This window comes from Aspergillus japonicus (assembly GCF_003184785.1).
Source record: "Aspergillus japonicus CBS 114.51 unplaced genomic scaffold BO86scaffold_22, whole genome shotgun sequence".
Classification (NCBI taxonomy): domain Eukaryota; kingdom Fungi; phylum Ascomycota; class Eurotiomycetes; order Eurotiales; family Aspergillaceae; genus Aspergillus; species Aspergillus japonicus.
The window spans coordinates 165,429-183,737 of NW_020291659.1; the positions used below are offsets into that span (position 1 = coordinate 165,429).

Consider the following 18,309-nt stretch of genomic DNA (forward strand, 5'->3'; position numbering starts at 1 on the left):
TCTTTTCAGAGCGACAATACGAGTTGCCTTTCGTGTACCTGACCGAAGACACTCACTCGTCCCGACCGTTCTCACTGCTCTGGAGAGATGGCGCTCATCGCGTTGGGTCTCCTCAGCATCCTGGGGACGGTAATTGCAGACCTCGCGCCGACTTACCCTGTGAACGCACAGCTGCCCCCGGTAGCTCGAGTCTCCGAAACATTCGAATTTGTCTTCTCCCAAGGCACGTTTGCTGGCAGCGGGCCCAACACTCAGTACACGCTTCTCAACGCCCCATCATGGCTCGAACTAGATGCAAAGCACCGCACGATATCTGGAACGCCCCAGAAAGACGACATCGGGTCGCCGAAATTTCAATTGGTGGCTTCCGACGAGACGGGATCCGTGAACATGGAGGTCAACTTGGTGGTCACAACGGATGATGGGCCAAAACTGGGGAAACCATTGCTACCACAACTTGAAGCGATAGGCGCCACATCGGCTCCAGACACGATCATCGTACACTCTGGCGATTCTTTTTCCATATCCTTCGATCATGACACGTTCACCAACACGCGTCCCTCCACTGTCTACTACGGAACTTCCCCTGACAATGCGCCGTTGCCATCGTGGGTCTCATTCGACCAGGCAGCCCTGCGATTCTCCGGGTCGACTCCGGATATCGGACCTCAGACATTCAGCTTCAACCTGATCGCTTCGGATGTAGCTGGCTTCAGCGCTGCTACCATGACATTTGCGATGACCGTCAGCCCACATATCTTGTCCTTCAATCGAAGTGCACAGACCCTCTTCGTAACCAAAGGGAAGCAATTCGATAGCCCTAACTTCCTGGAAGATTTGACCCTGGATGGTCACGGAGCGACGCGCACGGATTTAGCAAATATTCATGTGGATTCTCCGACATGGTTGGCATTGGACAAGGAATCGCTCTCCTTAAGCGGCACACCTCCAGCAGATGCTGCAGACCAGAATGTCACCATCACTGTAACTGATAAATCTCAGGACGTGGCCACCCTACTTGTCAGCCTGAAATTTTCTCAATTCTTTCATGATAAATTGGATGAATGTGACGCTGCTATTGGGCAATTCTTCATGTTCGTCTTCAACAACTCAATTCTAACCAACGACTCTGTCCAATTAGATGTTGAAATGGGTGATCAGCTCCCTTGGCTTCATTACAACCGCGACAACAAGACCATGTATGGCCAGGTGCCTTCCGATATCAGTCCGGGAACTTTTAAGGTCAACCTGACAGCTCGCGAGGAGACTGCGGAGGAAAGCCGGCAATTCACAATTAAAACAGTCTCGAAGAAAAAGAACGACGAGAATGCAGCTGCTACGGCCACGGCGGACGAAGGCAGCGATAGTAGTGGCAAGAGCGGCAGAAAAGCCGGCATCATTGCGATCTCGGTCATCGTTCCGCTCATTGTTCTAAGCGCTCTGGTACTTCTATTCTTCTGTTGGCGTCACAAGAAGAAAGGTGTCGCTCCAGGACCGGAGGAGGGACTTGCAGACGAAAAGAGGGGGTCACTGCCCCCCGATCCCGATTCCGACATGTACCCTCGCTGCCAGCCTTTCGAACAGACCACCCCAGGCAAGCCACCAAGGATGCTCAGAAGCCCGTCGCCATCGTCTAGACCCCCAAAGCTCGAGATCTTCTGGCACACGAAGCCCTTGGCCGATGCCGACACCATCAATTACACGGATGACAAGGAGAACGCATACCCCCACTCAACCCTGGACTGGGACTTCGGTCCACTGGCGAGTACGAAAGAGCCGGAAGAGACGAAACCAGTAGCGGATCCACCTCCGCAACCAAAGCGCTTGTCGTTCCAGAGTAGTCCTCCCGTGCGCAGGCGCACTACGACTACGTCAAAGAAGCGTGAGCCACTTCGACCGATACAGCCGAGGAGGTCACTCAAGCGGAACTCAACGGTATCGCGGTCGAAGAGGTATTCGAAGCGCTCCAGCGGCATCTCCACAGTTGCTTCAGGGCTGCCTGTCAGGCTCAGTGGCGCTGGCCATGGGGCCGGTGGATTCGGGCCGCCGGGGCATGGAGTCGTTCGTATCTCCTGGCAGAACACACAAGCCTCCTTCCAGAGCGACGAGAGCGATGTGGGGAATTTGGCGCCATTGTTCCCTCGCCCGCCCCTCCGCGCACGGGAAAGCACAGAATATCCCAAGCGCGTGAGCCTCCGAGCCGTCGAGCCGGACACGCTGACCATCTCCGATACGGATTCCCTTGAAGCTTTCGTGCACAGCCGTGCAAAGAGCCGAAACTCTTCCAATCCTCTGTTTGCGGGTCAATTCGCCCGTCGTGGCTCATCCGGTGGCCGCGCTCTGCACCGGGCGCGCAGCACCGTGAGTCGAGCAGACACAGTCGCTAGTTCCCATTATATCGATGATTACCGGCAGGACCGCCCCTGGTCGACGACGATGTCAGCCTCCATTTATACCGATGACCACCGCCAGTCGGCTTACCTCCATTCGCTATCGGAGGAATCGTCGGACGCGCCGATGTCGGGACCCATCAATAAGCAGCCCAGTCAATCGAGTCTCGCACAGAATTATTCCGAGGCGATTGCTCCGCTACCCCGCTTTTACAGCGAGTTAAGCTTAAGCAGTGCCCAGCGAGGGGAGGCCGGCGGTAGCGCGGCGTACCCCGGATCAACTGACCCACAGAACAATGAGCGTCAATCCATTGGGAACAATCGAACTTGGTTCCAGATCGCGTCGAACGCGCCGGGTGAAGCCCCTAGAACGGATCCTCCGCCGTTGCCACCATTGCGCAAGAGCCCCTCTTATTCTTCGGTGCCATACGAGGTCCGATCGCGCCGAGTGAGCTTGATTCGATCGGCAGAGCGAGACTGGAGTGAGCAGAGAGGTATGCAAAGAGAGCTGACGGGAAGTGTGAGAAGTGATATCGCTTTTGTATGATTGAGGCGAAAGTATACATACCCATTTGTCTTTGATGCTTTGTTGTTTTTCTCGCTGCCAGTGTGCTGTATTAGGGTTTGTTTTGTCGTCGACGAGTATCCGGCGAGCATGATATCCACCGTGCATATTTTGTACCATGATTAGATTAATGCTTTCCTTTGTCCATGATCACCCTAGTATGATAGGGTGATCTCGAGGATTCAATGATAATGTGTTGAAACAACAGGCAACCACGTATCAATCCAAGGTAATATGCGGTTCGACCAGCGGGATTGGGCTGGGCCTTAGCGTAGCGCGCAGGCTGTCAGATGCATGAGCCTATAAGCTCGTACCACTCATGCACAATGTAAAATGCGTAATCAATCCATCATGCCCGGAGGCCGATCTATTGTTGCTGTCGACTTTTCTGGAATCCGATAAGCAGATAAGACACTCGACCTATATCAAAGCAGACACGCATCCAGCCTAGCGCACTGCTTTGCCATGCAGCTAAATAGCTCGCAATCGCACCTCTCCAATTGCGCTGAGTGAGATCAGTATTCTCCTCTCGCCCAATATACTCCCACTCCTTTTCTCCCTGAGGGTGCTCCGGAGTGTGTGCGCGTGTTTTTTAATCGGTTGGAGCTGTCTACCCTTTCTTTCAAGATGACAACCGATCTACTCGGCGCAGATGAGGTATTGGAAACGAGTTTACTCTTACCAGGCCCTCGCGATCAGCCATGTCAGAACAAAAGCACGCCCAGAAGATCTAAATGGATTCTTCTGTTTGTGTGTCTCATCATCGTCACTTTGGACTTTGGCGATTATCTCGCTGTCGCGCCGCAGCTGCAGATATACGAGAACATTATCTGCCAGCGCATGCATCCCGAATTATTCGCCAGTGCCTTCGATAGACTAACAGCAACCGCCCATCCGCTCTGCAAGTCCACTGACGTGCAAGGCAAGCTCGCTCTGCTGGTAGGTTGGCAGGATACGTTCACTCAGCTTCCCGGGATGATCCTAGCTATTCCATTTGGCCTCATCGCGGATCAAGTCGGACGCAAACCTGTCATCATCATCAGCATTGCGGGCTTCCTCATGCAGGAATGTGCTATCCGCCTCATCTGTGTGTGATCTGGAAGTCGTGGAAAGGAAGTACTGGCTGACGTGCTTCTCAGGCTGGTATCATACAAGCATTCCACTCGAAGCAGTGTGGTTTACGCCACTTTTCCAGGTTTTGGGGGGTGGTAGCCAAATCGCTAGCTCCGTTGCCTGGACTGTCATTGCAGACATCTTCCCAGTCGACAAAAGGTAAGCATGATGTCCTCCATATCCTGCTCTCCAAGCTGCTGAAATGCGATGACCTCCCAGGGCAAATGCGTATCTTCTCATGGCTGCAGCGATGTTGCTTTCTCAGATTCTCGCAGCCCCTCTAAGTGCTTGGCTGATGTCCAAGGATGTGTGGACGCCATCGTTGTTAGGGTTAGCGATTGAGGTTTGCGGGATCATCCCCATTTTCGCCTTACCAGAAACTGGACCGAACGCATCCGTCAGACCGGAAGGAGATATTGAGAGCGAAACACAAGGACCAGTCAACGAGTATCCTACCATGAGATGGATGGGTATTGTACACTTGGTCCAATCTCAACTAATCGAAGTGGTTGGGTTTGTTTGGGGCAACGCCAACACTTTAGCGATCTTTTTCGCTTTCTTGACATCTAGCATTGGAAGCCAGGCGCTTCAGTTTGTGCTGCAGTATGCTTCCAAGCGTTTCATGTGGAGTGTAGCCGAGGTATGCCTTCCCCATTTGAGCTACTAACCTGAAGTCGCTAACAGAAGTAACTGGATAGGCGACGTTCCTCATCAGCCTCAAAGGCGCAGTCAACCTGGTCGCCTTCCTTCTCATATTGCCTCTGATCTCCAAAATTCTTGGGGGTTATCTCTCTCCGATAAGAAGAGATCTCCGAATCACACACGCCAGCATCTGTGTACTCGTGGCAGGATTCGGTACAATGTCGGTAGCTGGTCATCCAGTCCTTTTCGGTATAGGTTTATCTTTTTCGGCCCTCGGGTGGGGTTTCTACATGACACTTCGTAGTGTTGGAAGCGCCTTAGTGGCCGAGACCCATGTCGGGCTTTTCAACACAACAATTGCACTGGCTGAGTCCGCGGGGTCTATGATAGCTGGACCGCTTTTGGCAGCTCTTCTCAAAGTAGGAATGGCGTGGGAGGGAGTCTGGATGGGTTTGCCATGGATGGTTGCGACGGGTCTGTACCTGCTGGCTGGGTTAGCAGTCTTTTGCATTCGTAGTCCAGCCCACTAGAGTATTGAATATGGTTCAGTCAAGAGGTACGCATGATGCAGGACGTCCAGTTCTCCATTGACTGCGTTGCTGTCCATTGACAAGAGTGGCCTTTCCAAGTGAATCAGAGACTGCATCGCTCCTCAACGGGCTGTATTCAAGACAACGATGACTTGTCCTAAATCAAGCGCTTTCTCTTTCGGTGGCAGTCTCTCTCTTGGTAGATAGTGAGGGCTGTATGCATGCGCTTGTGTGTTCATCTTATGATGCCTGCTGGGCTGGAGTCGAAGATTGTGGGTAGAAAGGGAAGTCTAAACCCGCACTGTATTGGAGAAGGCGTGGCTCTGACTAAAAGTACAGTAGTCGACTACCGAAGGTAGTCGGTGGTCCTACTAGATAGGTACAGTACAGTACTGCATGATTCTTCCTGCTCCAGGCGGTCACCACACTGAACAGCTGAGGCATAGAGGCAATTACCGAAAACTGCAAGAGCGCTCTAAAGGTACTACTGTCTTAAAGTACTGTACTAGAGGTAGGTACACGACTCTGTTCAAATCGCGCAATACCAATGTACAGTACAGTACATTCTAGGTGTTGAGCAAGGCAATGCAGACAACCTCGCGAGGACTGACATTAGCTAGCACCCAATTCCAAACGCCTCGTCTCACTACCTCCGTCTTGTTAGCCGTAAGTAGGTAGCAGTTGCCTAATCTGAGCAAGATTTGGTGGGCGTTGATGTATCAAATTCCGTTTGAAACATTGGCCGCGAATACTGTACACCATTTCGGATCCCTCCTACTGAAACACAGCTTCGTGTAGGTATAGGAAGGATGAAGGATATACCTGGCTAGAGCATGCTCGTTTGCAAGCTCAGGTTGACCGTACCGGTCCAATGCCAGAGACTTGGCGTGAATGACGGTCTCTCACTTCGAATAGCAGCCACAGACCCTAGCATAATGCTTGATATATGTATGTACTCATATATACGAAGCGGAAGGATTAAATAGAGCTCAGCTTCTTCTGTGGCACTCCACAATTTTTGTTGAGTGGGTTTGGGTCAGGCTGTTTCCGGCAGTTCCTGTGGTTGGAGGCACGCGACAGGAAGGCGGTCCACCCAAAACAGCGAACAACAGTACCTTCAGGAAATAGTGCTCGAGGGAGAGAGAAGAGGTGTTGGTTTTTTATCTCATTATTATCGACTTTAAATGTGTTTTGAGACCTCCTGTGGGTTGCCTATTGCTCTGCCTGCAGGTAGCCAGCCAGCTGCAACGAGTGCTGCCGATGCCCTTGTGATCTGTAGAGCATAAAAATAATGATTAATTATTGTAATGCCCAAAAAACTCATCCCCGGCCTGTGACACCATCACCATTATCATCATCATCACCACCACCACCACCCCTCCCACTGGACTGCGATTGATCCCAAATTTCCTTTCTCTTCGCCCCTTTTCTGCCATTTCTGCCATTTCTGCCACTTCTGTCATAATTCCATTTGATTCCGCGTGTCACTGGTCAGCCGTGGTTAATGAACACGGTGACAGATCTTGGACAGGATCGGAGGGGGTCAGCCAATCTTCCAGCACGGTGGACAAAGTATCGTCATCGTTGAATCGGGGTCCCCACTCCCCGGTATTGTCGCGTTTGAATGAATGACTGTGGCTGCTCACTGCACCTACAGGCTACAGCCTGGAGTACTCACCTAACAACCGTAAGCAGTAGTTACCTAACTACTGGCAGTACACTGCACCTTGCAGGCCTAACGCTGGTGTTCATACTCCGTACTCTTTCTTTCTTCCCGTCACGCCGCCTCCGTTAATTGTAGTGATTCTGCCCTTACCCTCCCCTCTCACTCACCTGCTCTCTCTCACTCCCTCACTCCCCCTCCTCCCGCTCTGAGTCTAGTCTCTCTCTCCTCCGTCTTTCTCCCTTCCCCTTCCCACCTGATCCCGTTCAGTCACTGGCTCTTCTCATTTCCCCCCTCAGATACTCTCCGTGTGTGTTAAACTTTTCCCCTTCCTGTCTTTCAATCTTTCGACTACTTACTCCTCCTCCTCGTCCTCCCCTCTCACTTGGTGAAAAACAATACATCTTCTCGCGCCAAACACCTAATTAATATCCCCCGTCAAATATCATGGGTCAGACCTTGTCCGAGCCTGTGGTCGAGAAGGTGCGTGAAACCGAAGCAATGCGTTTGCCTTTGCCTTTCGTCCCCCCACACTACAAGAGGCCTTACGCAATTCCTATAACCGCCTCCCCCCCTATCATCGCGCAACCCATTTCTTTCCCCTTCCTTTCTCAATGTGTATGAGTTACTCGAATAACTCTCGGTATCACTGTCTGAATTCACGTTCAACTGCGTGGGATCACTTCTTCTGGTGGTCGGAGGGGCTGCAGCGTGGTGATCCTCCCACGTCTGCGGGGTCCCTCCACAAGATGATGAAAATTCCTGCAGGCGGCTTCCGAGCGGGTGACCTGTCATATCTACCTTCTTTTCGCGCCCTTGTCATGCCAACCTCGCTAACATGATGGAGCATTGTCCAGACTTCGGCTGAAGGTCAGGATGAGTGTTGTATATACGGTGTCTCGGCCATGCAGGGCTGGCGGATCAGCATGGAGGATGCCCATGCGGCCGTGCTAGACCTCCAGGCCAAGTCCTCGGAGCAGAACGACAACCCTACCGATCCCGACAAACGTCTCGCATTCTTTGGTGTATACGATGGACACGGTGGTGATAAAGTAGCTTTATTCGCCGGAGAGAATGTCCACAAGATCGTCGCAAAGCAGGATGCATTCGCCAAGGGCGATATTGAGCAAGCGTTGAAGGACGGTTTCCTTGCGACCGACCGCGCTATCTTGGAAGGTTCGTGAATCCTCGACTCCGGGCACCGGGACGACTCTTTATCCCCCACTCCTCTCTTCCCGAGATGACAGTGGACTGATTCGGCTAGATCCTAAATACGAGGAAGAAGTGTCTGGCTGCACTGCAGCCGTGAGCGTGATTTCCAAGCACAAGATCTGGGTGGTACGTATATGGAATTGTTTGGGGACTTTTGCTGGCTGTCCATCGGAATGCCTGTTAACGCTGCATAGGCCAATGCTGGTGACTCCCGTTCCGTGCTCGGTGTGAAGGGCCGCGCGAAGCCCCTATCCTTCGATCACAAGCCCCAAAATGAAGGTCAGTAACGAGGTACGAGCTCTCTTCGAGCTGGAATTGGTTATGCTGAAACATGGAATACAGGCGAGAAGGCCCGTATCAGCGCTGCAGGCGGCTTCGTCGACTTTGGCCGTGTCAACGGCAACCTGGCCCTGTCCCGTGCCATTGGAGATTTCGAATTCAAGAAGAGTCCCGAGCTGTCACCCGAACAGCAGATCGTGACCGCCTACCCGGATGTTACTGTCCACGATCTTACTGACGACGATGAATTCCTCGTTATTGCCTGCGACGGTATGTCCTCCGTTCACGTGTCCAGTCAGGGTTCAGCTCAGTGGGTGCTAATGTCAATGCAGGTATCTGGGATTGCCAAACCTCGCAGGCCGTCGTCGAGTTCGTTCGTCGCGGTATCGCCGCCAAGCAGGACCTCCACCGCATCTGTGAGAACATGATGGACAATTGCCTGGCTTCCAACAGTGAGACGGGTGGCGTCGGATGCGACAACATGACCATGATCATCATCGGTCTTCTGAACGGTAGGACCAAAGAGGAGTGGTACAATCAGATCGCTGAGCGCGTGGCCAACGGCGACGGCCCCTGCGCCCCGCCCGAGTACGGCAAGTCTCTCGAGGATCCCGAGGCCTCCAATCCCAACTCCTACTGACTTACCGGGGGGAGCAGCTGAGTTCCGCGGCCCCGGCATCCGTAATCAGTTCGATGAGAACCCCGATGAGTATGACGTGGAAAATGATCGTTCCCGTGGCTTCAGTGTACGCTCGGGCCGCATCATTCTCTTGGGCGATGGCACAGAATTGGTTCCGGAGCAGAACGATGACGAGCTGTTTGACCATACGGAGGAGGACCGGGACCTCGGCAATCAGGTGCACCATGACTCTACTGATGCGGGACGGAGCGATCGCGAAGGAACCCCTGGGCCCCAATCCAAGGATAGCACCCCCAAGGCCGATGAATCTGCCACCATCTCGCAGTCGCCGTCTACCACCGCGGAGAGCTCTTCCACCAGTGCCCCTGGAACGCCGCAGAAACCTACTAATGTGTAGTCATGATGGAATGGATCTGTTGCATTTTTCCACTGTTGATGTCCTTTTCTATTTTCTTTTGGGTTTCCTGATCGTCGTGTGATTCTTTGACAGTGTCGCTATTCTTCCCCCTTATTGTTTTGTTCTCCACATGTTATCCGAAGCGCCATGTTATTTCTCTTCCGAATTTACACCTACTCTCTCTACATCCATCCAGATTCCTGGCATTGACTGGTTCAACGGTTGTGGACGGAATGAAACAAGCGGGGAATTGCGACTGTCGAGCTCCCCCTTCACATCTTCATTGTGCCTTGCTGGGGTGAGTGTACGCGATTGGGATGGGGTTCCGTGTTACAGCTTTTCTTTTCTATTCCACATTCGAAGCCGCGAGCGGCAGGTCTCACGAGAGCACGTCTGTTTCATGCCTTGACACACAAGATACCGCACAAAACGCCCAGTGTTGATGAACCTTCATATTTCTACAACGACTTGTTTCGATTTCTCTATTCGCTCCCCAACTCCCATGTTCCTACTCTCGCTCCCTCTCCGGCGACGGTGGCAGCAACGACTTGGTCTTTTTTCATCCCGGGGTCAACGGGAAGGCGCGTAGCCGGCGTTAAGACCGGGAAGAAAGGTCAGTTGTAGTTGACTGGACATGAGGGGATGGCTACGCATCTGCAGAAGAACTGCAGACCTGCTCGTGATAGTCGGGCATCATCGAGTGGACAGCTTCCTTCAGCAGCGGAGTTTTTGGAATGGGATGGATACGGTCATGTATCTGATGTCCTTTTTCATCTGGTATGCATATAGACACCGTTGGCTCTTAGCGTGTGATGCGTAGGCTGTAGAGACTGAAAGGGCAGGCCCTTGTAACGTGCGTAGACTTCATTCTGGGAACCTGTGGCCGTCTATGTCCGTTGTTGTAAGTGTACACTCGCCCAGGCATGATAAATGCATGATCCGCGGCCGGATGGCTACGGTTTTACGCACTCTGATTAATCTCCGGATCAAAATGATTGAGCTTAGAGAGACCACGCGCTGCTTTGAAGCTCTGGCTGCGTTTTTCCATTTCAAGGCGTATTCTGCAAGTGGGCAATAGGCCAATAATGGATCAAGGATGATGAGGTTGAACTGAAAGATGGTTTACTTTGCGAGGAGGCTGGAGGGAAGTATAGGCGACTTGCGCTACGGCCTAAAGAGGTTAGTGTGGCTTGGGGATATTTTGGGAAGAGTTTTGGAGATGATGTTATCATTCTATCCACAATAAGTAAAGTACTCCAACCGGAGACATTGAGCCAATGGCTCTGGTCTGGAAGAATGTAGGCAATAGGGGAAGATGTACGGAGTAGTGCACAGCTTACATCTATTCGATGTGAGGCTGAGCATAACCTAGTTACCTGGTCTACTTTACTTTCATAACTCATAATTAACTCCATAACTCATAAACTAGCTCGGAACCATTGGAATTGTTGGGGCAGCGGATGGACCCTTTTGGGGGCGGTGTCAGCTCCCCTTTACCATACCGTATTGGAACTTACCGATTCTGCCGCAGAGTTTTGATTCTACGTAACTGGGAAGATTGTCTGTCCTCCCACTCTCACGCCTTCTTTCTTTCTTGTCCCTTTTGGTCCTGGTCTTAAATTATTTCTCATTTCTTCCTCCCCCTTAAAGACAATCCCAAGAACTTCCCCCTCGGATCCGATTTCAGGGTCCTGTCTTTTCTTCTGCATTGGGGTTAAATCAATGCTCCGTTGAAAAGCCCGTGTTTTGCACCTGTAGTGCTCTCCCGTACCTCCACCGGGCCCTCCCGTCCGGCTTCTGCTCTCTTCCACACGCTCTCTCTCGTGCGTGCTCTCGTTCTGCTTGCTTGCTTGCTCTGTCGCTGCTCGTTCTCCGTCATCCTACTTTCTTCTTGTCTCACCTCCTCCTCCTCCCTTTTCGCTTCCACCCTCCCTCCCATCATTCCCCTTACTCTCGGACTTTCTTCCCCGTCCGTGTGTTCCTTTCTTTTACTTCTTCTCTTCTCCCGCTTCCTTCTCCCCCCACCCCCCATCTCTTCTCTCTCCTAATCCTTCCTCGACAGAAGTTGAGCTGTGCTCCCTCAGTCAGCCACCATGTCCTCTCCTCCGTCCGGCAAACGCAAGCGCAGTGGCTCCCAACACCTCCCTACCGCCGTTCCTGCGCCTGCAGATCTTTTGCAACCTTCCTCCCGCGATGCGTCCGGCGAGGAAGGCGACGACTCCACCGGCCCAGCCATCCCACTGCCCAGCCCCAACAAACACAGGAAACAGCCGTCCCAGGACGTAACATCGACCGGCGCTGTGCCCCCGTCCAAGCGGGCCCGGAAGGCTTCCGTCAGCGACCACAATAACCACGGTCATCTGTCCAACGGCAATGCGGCGGGAGCGCTAAACAAGGAAGACCCGGGCGAGCCGTCCGAGACCACCGTGGCCAGCAGCGACATCGAGAATCAGAGCACCCGACCGGGCCTACAGGTCGACACGACGACACCTCCAGAGCACTTGTTGGAGCCGCCAAAACGCGGTGGGCTTCAGGATCCCGTCGGTTATCACACCAACCCACCTCCAGTGGGCCGCCCGGTGCGGGTGTACGCGGATGGCGTGTTTGATTTGTTTCACTTGGGGTACGTGCTGTTTCGTTTTCTCTACGGTCCATTCGGTTCATCAATGGCTAATTGGCGTGGTTAATCACTAGTCACATGCGGCAACTGGAGCAGGCGAAGAAGGCTTTCCCCGACGTATATCTGATTGTGGGTGTGACGGGTGATGAGGAGACACACAAGCGCAAGGGATTGACAGTCTTGAGCGGTGCAGAGCGTGCAGAGTCCCTGCGGCACTGCAAATGGGTGGACGAGGTGATTCCCGACTGTCCCTGGATTTTGACCCCGGAGTTCCTCGAGGAGCACAAGATTGATTACGTGGCACATGACGACCTGCCGTATGGCGCGGATGAGGGCGACGACATCTACGCCCCGATCAAGCGAGCAGGGAAATTCCTGGTCACGCAGCGCACGGAAGGTGTCAGCACCACGGGCATCATCACCAGGTGGGTTTCCGCAGTTTGGGATGTGCATGAGTGATCGAAGCTGACTCGATGCAGGATTGTCCGCGACTACGACCAGTACATCTCGCGCCAATTCAAGCGCGGTGCCTCGCGTCAGGAACTGAACGTGTCATGGATCAAGAAGAATGAGTTGGAGATCAAGCGCCATGTGTCGGAGCTGCGCGACAACATCCGGTCTAACTGGACCACCACGGGCCAGGAATTGGGTCGCGAGCTGCGCCAATTCTGGCAGAATAGCCGGCCCGGCAGCCCGGCGCCCAGCACCCGCAACAGCGTGGACCTGGGCGGCTCGCGCAGTGGACTGACGAGCGGACTGACGAGCCCCGTCCTGGGAAACAAGTCGCATGTGTCGCGGGTTGAGGCTCTGGGCCGTCCCGACAGCCCCATGGGTACGGGCCGCAATGAGCCCCCGGATTACTTTGCCACGGGGTACAGTCTGGGTCTGATCGGTGGAGTTCGGTCATGGGTGAGTTCCTGAAGTCGCGATGACAAGGAGGGTGCAGCCGCTCACAAATCTTGGTCTAGATGCGCAGCCGTCGCTCTTTAGTGGGCAGTCGAGCCCCGTCCCCTACCAGCGAGGAGGAACATGAATCAGAGGCAGAGCGCAGCAGCGGGCAACAGCTACAGCAAGAACATGAGTATGAACAAGAACATGCAGCTGGTTCCCGAGCATGAGTGATATGTGTCTTTGATGGTTGTCTGCTGTTGTTGTTTCTCTCCCTCCCCCCCCACAACCCCCCAACCCCTCAACCTAATCAACCCACCTACCTTCTTGGTTCATGTCTTCCTGTCCCACAACCTCTCCCTCCCGATAATGTAAGGTTAGCAAAAGAACCGGTCGGGATATGAGCCGAACTTTTGAAATTGGACATCAAAACTTTTTCTTTTCTTTGACTGTCGCACTTCCTCACTTCCTCTTATCTGCGCGGAAGCCTTACAGAGAAGCCTTACGGAGAAGCCTTACATGAGAAGCATCCGTCCACCAAGGGGAATTCCAAATCTTGATGTGGTTCAAAAAGAAATGAGTAATGTCTTATCTTTACGGACCTTTTATTTGGTTCAAAAATTGTTAGGGGTGATGTATCATTATGTGATGGGATGGGGATATTGTTATTGGAGAAAGAACTATTTCCTTGAGATGAACGTTATTTTTTGGGGGGTGTACTTGTCGGGATTGGGGGGGGGGGGGGCTTAATATGATGATCGGATGTGTACTGTACAAAGAGACTAAATTATTATAGATGAATTGGGGTTTTTGGATTGTGTCTTGTAGTGTAGAGTGGAGAGTGTAGATTGTACTGTAAGTGTGTGCGTGTACTGTATTGTACTTTATGTAGAGAAGGCGAGTCACCTCACACCTTTGAAGAACTGACAGGACCGTTGCGGGATGGATCAAAAGAAAACAAAAAGGGTATCTATCATCTATCATCTATCATCATTTTACCTTCCCCCATTCAGCCACCCACACCTCCCCCCCAATCCCCGAAAAATTCTATGAATTGGCCATCAAGCCGAACAAATCGGCAACCTCCTCTTTCGTCTCTGCCACCCCTCCTTCCCAGCCCGGAACCCGTACGCGTAGTCAGAGCCATCCTGATCCCCATCCGACTCGTCCTGTCCCGCCTCAAGTCCGGTGCAACGACTCGAACAAACCCACCCCCGAATCTCCGCCCGCAACCGCCCCAGCCGCTCCGCGCCGCCGACCTCCCGCTCCACCCCCGCCCGCGCCGCCGCCTCGCACCGCGCCGTGACCGCCAGCTCGAACCGCTGCAACCCGCGCACCCGCCGGACGATGGGCCGCAGCCATTCCGCATCTATCCCGGCGTGGAGCGGGAGCTTGTAGCCGCCGATTACGGTGGTAGTGCCGGGGTTGCTGGTGGGGGTGGGGGTTGTGGTTGTGGTGAAGCGGCCCAGGTCGATGCAGAGGGTTAGGTCGGTGAGGTGCGGGCACCTCGTGGTGGTTCTGTGCCAGAAGGTTGTCCAGAGGTGCGGGTTGTGCGTGTGGGTGTGGATTGAGTGGGCGGGTCTGGGGGTGGTGGGAGGTCCTGCTGGTTCTGGCCGTGGTGGTGGTGGATTGTTACTGTTACTGTTGCTGTCGGTGTGGCTATGGCTATGGCTGGCAGTCTCCCGGTCGTGGAACATCCCGCCCAGCGGGACAACCTGCACGCTCAAGGTCCGCACCTCCCCCAGGCAGGCCGGGTTGACCTGGTCGGTGAATGCGATCCAGGTCGACAGGTCGTCGACATCGAAGGTCGCGTCGCGGTACAGGTGCGGTGCTGCTTCGTTGTAGATCGCGCGGCAGGTGCGCAGCAGGCTCGCCGGGGTGGTGCTGAGGTGTGCGGGAAGGGAGGGGTGGGTGTGGGCGTAGAGTTTGCTGTTGGGGTCGGTGTTGGGGGGTTGTTTGTTGGTGCTGCTGCTGCTGTTGCTTGGGGAAGCTGGTGAAGCAGCGGACGGGATATCAACGTCCGTACGCCATCGCGCGGCGGTGACGGGACAGCAGCGCCGGTTCTTGTCAATCGCAGAGACGGGATTGGGGCAGCGCACATGGCGGATTTGGTTGCGGATCTGGACGAGGTGCAGGACGGGTTCGCCGAAGACGTAGGACCAGATTATGGACCGAATCTCCGGGGGCAGGCGGGTGAAGAGGGGGCTGTTGCGTTGGGGGTGGATTTCTTGAAAAGCATCCGGGGTTGATGGCGTGGATGCAGAGGCAGACGGGGTTGGGGCGCAGATTTGGTGGTCTTGGATTAGTGCGCGGATGGTTTCTGACCAGCGTCGGTTGGTGGGATAGTAGTGGAAGATTGAGTAGGGGTCGCGGAGGAGCCAGGCGTCGAAATGGCGCATTGTATCGACACTTTTGGTCTGAATCTAGAAAAAGCACGAAAGAACAAGGTTAAGAGTGAAGGGAAAGCAATTGGCGTTATAAACAGGGAAAGGAGAGACGAGATGAGGCTGCACACCCTATATAAGCTTCCCCTTTTCTCCAGCCATTTAGGGTCAAAGGTACTCTCCACGGCACACTCCTACTCAGTATGTCCATCAAATTATGGAGACAGTAAAGTGGTAACGCCACTGGCAATCACACTCAAGCTGCCCCCAATCATGGCCGTTCGCGGTCAACCTCGGGTTCTTCCGTAAGTCCAGCCGAGGGGAACAAGCAGCGATATGACGTCGTGGCGCCCAATCACACCCCCCGCGGAATGAGGCCTCGTTCTCTGGCAGGGACAGTTGCAATGCATTGGGTTTCATGGCCGCATGGCTGCATAGGACGAGAGTGCTCCGAGCCGACAATTCAAGGGAGACTGTGCTGCGGCATACCGGGGAGACGGGGGGTCGGTTGCCTTCAGGGTTTGCTTGATGGGGTTGTGGTGGGTGTGTTTGTTCTAGTGTTCTAGTGTTGTGTAAGCGCTCCGAGACAAAGTACCTGATTTCAAAATCGAAGAAGTGGTGTAAGATTATTGTGTAGAAATGGAAGTGGAAGTGAAAGCTGAGTGTGGTTGGATTGAATTGATACTCCGTCCAACCCCGGATCGACAAGAAAACCCACCTGGTGTTGGGTCATTGGTCAAAAAGGCAAGTCAACCGAGTCCCAGTCCCACCCCACACCTTCCTCTTCTACTCCGTCCACCACGGCATACTTCTTGCATCATGTCATTTCGTCTCATTCGTTATACTACATAATTCATGCACTCATGCATCCCAATCTCCCGCTAGTCACTCACCACCGCTCTCTATCACAGCACCCTACTACTGCACTCCGTATATGCAAGTCGCTTGCTCCGCTTTTGATGCCCCTCCCGCACTAGCCGAATCTGCCATGGGGTTGCATTCCTTACTACCCAGGAGTCGACTTGATCTTGTGTGTGTATCGATCCAAGAGTCAAATGCCTCAGATCGTCCTCCCTATTATGCTCACTTGCAGGAAGTATGTATCCAACTGCATGCCCCCGCATCTACCTCGTCCCGCTTACCTCCAGCCGTTCACTTTCCTCGTCGGCAGGCGCTGCAGCCGTGACGTCGTTCTTGCTGGCGGTCTCAACTGAACCACTCTCGGGCTTCTGGTCCTCTCGTGCAACGGCCACATAAATGGCACAGCCCAGAATCAACCCCGATCCGAGCCAACTCACCGGGGACAGTGTGCTACCCCAGACTATGCGGTCATAGAACAGCGCGAACAACATCTGGGTGTAGATCATGAACGTAGCGCGTGACCCGGACGAGGTCTTTGCAGCAGGAGGCTTGGTTTCGGCTTGCTGCTGCTGCTGCTGTCCTGCCAGTTGCTCTTCATCCTCGACACGGCCGCTCGCTTGAGTACCATACGAGTTCGATTCCCAGCCTGTCGCAAGGTCTTTGGGTGTCCGTTCTGGTGGGACATAAGACAGACCGGCCGTGAGAAGGAACTGCAACAGGAAACCGCACACTCCGAGACCCAGCAGCAGAGTCCATTCAAACAGCGTAACGGGCAACGCGAAGGGGATGGACGGAACCAGCAGCATCGCGAGAGAGGCGACAATAGTCGTGTACGAGGAGAACCAGGTGACAGACACGAGGGGGTGGCAGCGCCGGCCGATCATTCGAATGGTCGTATAAGCACAAGTGGCTCCTAGGACACCCAGCAGGGCGACAGCAATCGCCAGAACGTGGTGATAGCTGTCCGTTGCACCGGGCTTATCGCCTGATTCTCCATCGTCAGTCTCTTCGCCCGAGCGCATGAAGGCGAACGGGCGAGCAATCAGAATGACACCGACCAGGGACACGAGCCCAGCCATCAACTGCTTGCGGGTGAACGTCTCGTGAGGAATGAATAACGAGCAGGCGTATCCGGTAAGGATGGGGACTAAGAAGGTGACTACAGTGGCCTCGGACAGAGGCAGATACTGCACGGAGTAGTACAGCCCATAGACGCCGAAGAAGCCACCGCTGGCACGTAGGAACAGAAGCAACAAGATCGGTTTGGTCCCAAGCGGCTGCGGCACCTTGGTGTACCACATGTACAGATAACTGGCGATGACAGTGATTGACATGCGCGCGAAGAGGATCTGCGGAGGGATTAGCGGTTGACTAACACAGCAGCAGAACGTCTAGTTTCACACGACCGATCAAGCAAAGCGGCACGCGATCAAGACCTACCTGAAACGGATGATATCCCTTCCCATTATTCCCCTTGATCTCCAAAACCTGCGTCATAACATTCATGGTAGCGCCGAAGAACTGGGCGCCCAAAACAAAGATCATACCCTTTCCCTGCAGCCAGAGCTCCTGGCTCGAGTGGCGCAGGGAAGACCACCAGGGCGTCTGGTGGTGGGAGGAAGTTGAGGTCAATTCATCAGGCATCATGGTCGGGGAGGTGCGAGCCAGAAGGGGACTCTGCTCGCTGGGTGCTTCTCTTATCGTCTCCCGCTGGCTCGGATCCTCGTGGGATCGAGGAGTGACGCAAGTGGCCATTTTGTAATTGCCTCGTGGTTTTCTGACGGCTGATTTGTGTCTGTTATCCGAGGTTCTTTTCCTGTTTGTCCCTGGTTCGGGAGTGGTTGTATTTGTACCTGTACAGTACTTCCTCGCAAGTAGATCCGATCTGGAAGGCGATAAGGAAATACACACAGATTCTATTGTAGACGTGCTGTATATATGCCTTCAGTCATTCCCCTGGTCCAGTCCTGAACCGATCCGTCAACAAAACAGAGACGACTAGAAGTTTAAATGGCCGTAGAAAGAGAAATGCGAAAAAAAGGCGAGAGCCAAAAAAAAAAAATGTACTAAGTACAAGGACGCCTTGGAATGACTAATCACCGCTTTTCGCGCACTTAACGAAGGG

General features: G+C 53.7%; 6 protein-coding genes across 6 annotated transcripts; 4 read left to right on the forward strand and 2 right to left on the reverse strand.

Annotated features, from left to right (window-relative positions):
- Positions 1-87: 87 nt before the first annotated feature.
- BO86DRAFT_456086 (putative transmembrane glycoprotein) lies at positions 88-3,119 on the forward strand (the record flags this gene model as incomplete). The annotated part of the gene is made up of 3 exons (XM_025677148.1): positions 88-2,361; positions 2,416-2,884; positions 3,115-3,119. The coding sequence occupies 3 exons, from the start codon at positions 88-90 to the stop codon at positions 3,117-3,119; spliced, it is 2,748 nt and encodes a 915-aa protein (XP_025527968.1).
- Positions 3,120-3,320: 201 nt separating this feature from the next.
- On the forward strand, positions 3,321-5,511 carry BO86DRAFT_338410 (MFS transporter). The gene is made up of 4 exons (XM_025668985.1): positions 3,321-4,042; positions 4,095-4,227; positions 4,288-4,708; positions 4,767-5,511. Exons 1-4 carry the CDS (start codon positions 3,583-3,585, stop codon positions 5,238-5,240), a joined length of 1,488 nt encoding a protein of 495 aa, XP_025527969.1. The 5' UTR covers positions 3,321-3,582; the 3' UTR covers positions 5,241-5,511.
- Positions 5,512-7,350: 1,839 nt separating this feature from the next.
- BO86DRAFT_312592 (PP2C family serine/threonine-protein phosphatase) lies at positions 7,351-9,431 on the forward strand (the record flags this gene model as incomplete). Its single annotated transcript, XM_025667962.1, is given in 7 exon segments — positions 7,351-7,386; positions 7,761-8,079; positions 8,168-8,241; positions 8,310-8,394; positions 8,458-8,664; positions 8,727-8,991; positions 9,011-9,431. The coding sequence occupies 7 exon segments, from the start codon at positions 7,351-7,353 to the stop codon at positions 9,429-9,431; spliced, it is 1,407 nt and encodes a 468-aa protein (XP_025527970.1).
- A 1,593-nt stretch (positions 9,432-11,024) lies between these two features.
- On the forward strand, positions 11,025-13,656 carry BO86DRAFT_389072 (choline-phosphate cytidylyltransferase). Its single transcript, XM_025672034.1, has 5 exons — positions 11,025-11,400; positions 11,494-12,054; positions 12,126-12,476; positions 12,531-12,960; positions 13,020-13,656. Exons 2-5 carry the CDS (start codon positions 11,525-11,527, stop codon positions 13,167-13,169), a joined length of 1,461 nt encoding a protein of 486 aa, XP_025527971.1. The 5' UTR covers positions 11,025-11,400; positions 11,494-11,524; the 3' UTR covers positions 13,170-13,656.
- Positions 13,657-13,892: 236 nt separating this feature from the next.
- On the reverse strand, positions 13,893-15,471 carry BO86DRAFT_448061 (uncharacterized protein). The gene is made up of 3 exons (XM_025676622.1): positions 14,635-15,471; positions 14,199-14,520; positions 13,893-14,108 (listed from the first exon to the last, which is right to left on the reverse strand). Exons 1-3 carry the CDS (start codon positions 15,336-15,338, stop codon positions 14,001-14,003), a joined length of 1,134 nt encoding a protein of 377 aa, XP_025527972.1. The 5' UTR covers positions 15,339-15,471; the 3' UTR covers positions 13,893-14,000.
- Positions 15,472-16,139: 668 nt separating this feature from the next.
- BO86DRAFT_389074 (DMT family transporter) lies at positions 16,140-18,188 on the reverse strand. Its single transcript, XM_025672035.1, has 2 exons — positions 17,625-18,188; positions 16,140-17,533 (listed from the first exon to the last, which is right to left on the reverse strand). Exons 1-2 carry the CDS (start codon positions 17,937-17,939, stop codon positions 16,448-16,450), a joined length of 1,401 nt encoding a protein of 466 aa, XP_025527973.1. The 5' UTR covers positions 17,940-18,188; the 3' UTR covers positions 16,140-16,447.
- Positions 18,189-18,309: the final 121 nt, after the last annotated feature.